The sequence below is a fragment of the Perkinsus marinus genome, assembly GCF_000006405.1.
Source record: "Perkinsus marinus ATCC 50983 genomic scaffold scf_1104296934320, whole genome shotgun sequence".
NCBI lineage: Eukaryota > Perkinsozoa > Perkinsida > Perkinsidae > Perkinsus > Perkinsus marinus.
In genome coordinates, this window is record NW_003214849.1 from 2,553 (window position 1) to 5,528 (window position 2,976).

The following is a 2,976-nucleotide window of genomic DNA, read 5'->3' on the forward strand; positions in this document are numbered from 1 at the left end:
ATTCAGAATAGGTCCGTTTTTAGGCACTGGGTTCAACAGGGCGACAATGAAACATCTGATATCGATATTCAACTCACTTGCCAGAGGGAAGAAGACTCTCGACTACTCCGATTTTGAAAACGGTTTCGCCCTTGTTAACTACTTCATCAATTATGAGGAGTATTCAAGTAATATATACGTTTATACTAGTCGTAGAAATATTAAAGGAATTTTTGATAGTTGTTATATGAAAAACAACACTAGTGAAAAATATATATCACGAGTCGTGATTCACGACTACTGCATATCACCGCGAATGTTTGGGGTTTTTACCGACTTGATGCGAAACGGGTCGTGAAACTCCATTGGTGGTATCTATGTAGGTTTGTATGAAGCCTCTGGTGGTCATCCCCCAAAGAGAGTTCCCTTATCTAAGGACACTTACCTAAGTGCATTTACAGCATTTGATAGGGATAGGTACTAGTACTAATAGTAGTAGTAGTAGTAGTAGTAGTAGTAGTAGTAGTAGTAGTAGTAGTAGTAGTAGTAGTAGTAGTAGTAGTAGTAGGAAGTGTGATACGCGCAGTATTCGAGAGTATGTACGTGGTCAACTAAATGTGTTGAAAATTCCGAGGAAATTCAGGAGAATTCTTTCTGGTTTCTGTACACTCTTACCCGAATTCGTCTGTAAACTTTCATAGTAAATGAGAAAACTCCCGAGCTGAGCTGAGGAGAGCAAACATATACTCCACCGTAGCATCCAACGACACTGTAATACGGCAAAACAATGGGAGTTGAGACAATTGTTGTTATGTGTTGGTCATTGCTGCCTATTATATCGGTAGTAATTATTGTAATTTTAGGGCTTTTCAGGAGGATTAGCTCTTTTTGCACACTGTGTAGTAGTAGCCGTTGAAATGATGTATATTTCGATCGCCATTGGGTTCTCTTGCGGTGATTATTTTTTGTTGTTATTTAGTTGTATTAGTTTATTAGTAGTAGTATAATACAGTGCGAATCAAACAGTTATGTAGATTTTTTCGAGATGGTTAAGTTCTTCAATTTGAGACTAGTACGACTATAGACTACGTAACGCTTCTAAAACGTTGGTGTCAATCGATTCACATTGTTATCATGTTGATATTACTCAAAGTTGACTTTCGAACTCCCAAAAACTGAAGGCTAAGTTGAAAACACTATTTTCCATAACGGTTAGTATTACTACCTTGAGAAAGAGTTCTAAAATTGCTGATTATTAAACCGTAGTCGAAGAGTAGATAACTAGAATGGTTTGGTTGATCACACTGTATGAGTTTATGAGTGAACTTTTAACTGTTCAGGTCTGGAAATATCGACATTGTTGAATTCATACAAGGCATTGCATGGCTGACTCGATCGCAAGCTAATCTGAATACCCTAGATGCTGCTGGTGATGGCGTACCGCAACTACCTAAGAGCCACTTGGTTCGCGATGGGAGGAATGTCAACCTGGCGTGGTAGTAATTACGGAGGAGATTTCCTTATAGTTAACGTGAAGTGGTGAAATACTCGTTGTTAACGTATTTGTGTCCACAAACACCGATAACGCGAATGTTAAACGTGGAGTATATTTTTCATTAGTGTTTTTCATATCACTAGGGTGGTGAAACTCCAATATTACTGTTGATTTGATAGCGTGAGGTTTGGGAGCTCATGAAAGCTAACTACTTGGGGAATACCCTGTCGTCGTTTATGGGAGTTTTACATTATCTTTTTGAGGATATTTACGAAGTGTGTATATATAGTTTTCATGTTGGGAAAATTTACACGTGGTCAACTATGCGTGTTGGTTAAAGTGAGGAAATATTGGTTTTCATATATTTTTTTCCTGAGTTTTGTGTTTATTTTTATGTAATTGAGAAACTGGTATGCAAACATTTTTCCTAACAGTAATCATCCAGGAACCTATAGTGTCACTGGGGGAAACTAATTTTGAATTTTCCGCGTGTTTAGGAAAACATTCTCCAACAAGTTTCCCATGTAAATGTCATCACATTATGAACATTATTTTTCTCTCCTAGGAAACGTAATTTTCAAAGCCGCTGATACTATCATTGTTTTCTATGAATTCTTGTTGAGACTTTTGTATTTTGTAATGTCGTTGTATTAACCTCTGATATGAATAGGTGGCGACTGTGTTTTAGGAGTTCGCGACCACAGGTTGTATTGGTGACGAAGAAATGGGGGAGTAATCGTGCGAAGGAGGCGCTGTTGGAGGTTGGAAGATGGCTGAAAACTGCCTACAACTTGCGAGTTTTGATGGACCCTAATGATCCGGATGGTAGTATGGGATTTGGGATCGATGTATGATGAGTCGTGATGAGAATTTATTTTTTTTCTCGAATGGTGAGCAGTGGAATTTAATGGTAATCGAGAAAATATATGAAATTATCTAGTGCAAGAACGGTGAAAATTGGGGGAAATTTGGTCGAAATCAAGAAAATATATAGACTATTCTGTGGGAAAATGGAAGAAGTTGAGCGAAAAATAGTGGGAATAATGAACATATGGGTAAAGTGGTAGATGATATGAGATTATGTAGTGGAAAAATAATGGTGAACAGGTCTAAGAAATAAGAGAATATATTGTGCGAAAAGGTATAAAATTAGCGAACATGTGGGAATACTTAACGGAATATCAAAGACTAATATAGATATAATATAGATATGAAAGACTATAATATTCGGTGTGAAAAAGTGAAAAATGAGGACAGTCATGATAATGGAGTTTCACCATCCCAGTGATATGAAAAACACTAGTGAAAAGCATATTTCACGACTACTGCATATCACCGCGAATATCGCGTTTTTCACCGAGTTTTACGCCACTTCACGTAAAACGGGTCGTGAAACTCCAATATGTAGTAGAAAATTGTGAAAAGAAGGAAAATTGGAGAATATTTTGTGTTAAAAATGTGAAATAAAAGGGAAATTATGGGGAAAAATAATGGGAAATGAA

General features: G+C 37.0%; 1 protein-coding gene across 1 annotated transcript in view; it reads left to right on the top strand.

Annotated features, from left to right (window-relative positions):
* Nucleotides 1-46: 46 nt before the first annotated feature.
* The window catches only part of Pmar_PMAR020318 (hypothetical protein), a gene marked incomplete at both ends in the record, with an annotated part of 4,147 nt that continues 1,217 nt past the window's right edge, over nt 47-2,976 (top strand). Inside the window, 5 exons of the mRNA XM_002784948.1 lie at nt 47-167; nt 363-456; nt 1,320-1,475; nt 2,163-2,299; nt 2,582-2,634. Of these exons, the coding sequence (XP_002784994.1) occupies nt 47-167; nt 363-456; nt 1,320-1,475; nt 2,163-2,299; nt 2,582-2,634 (561 nt within the window). The remainder of the gene's footprint in view (nt 168-362; nt 457-1,319; nt 1,476-2,162; nt 2,300-2,581; nt 2,635-2,976) is intronic.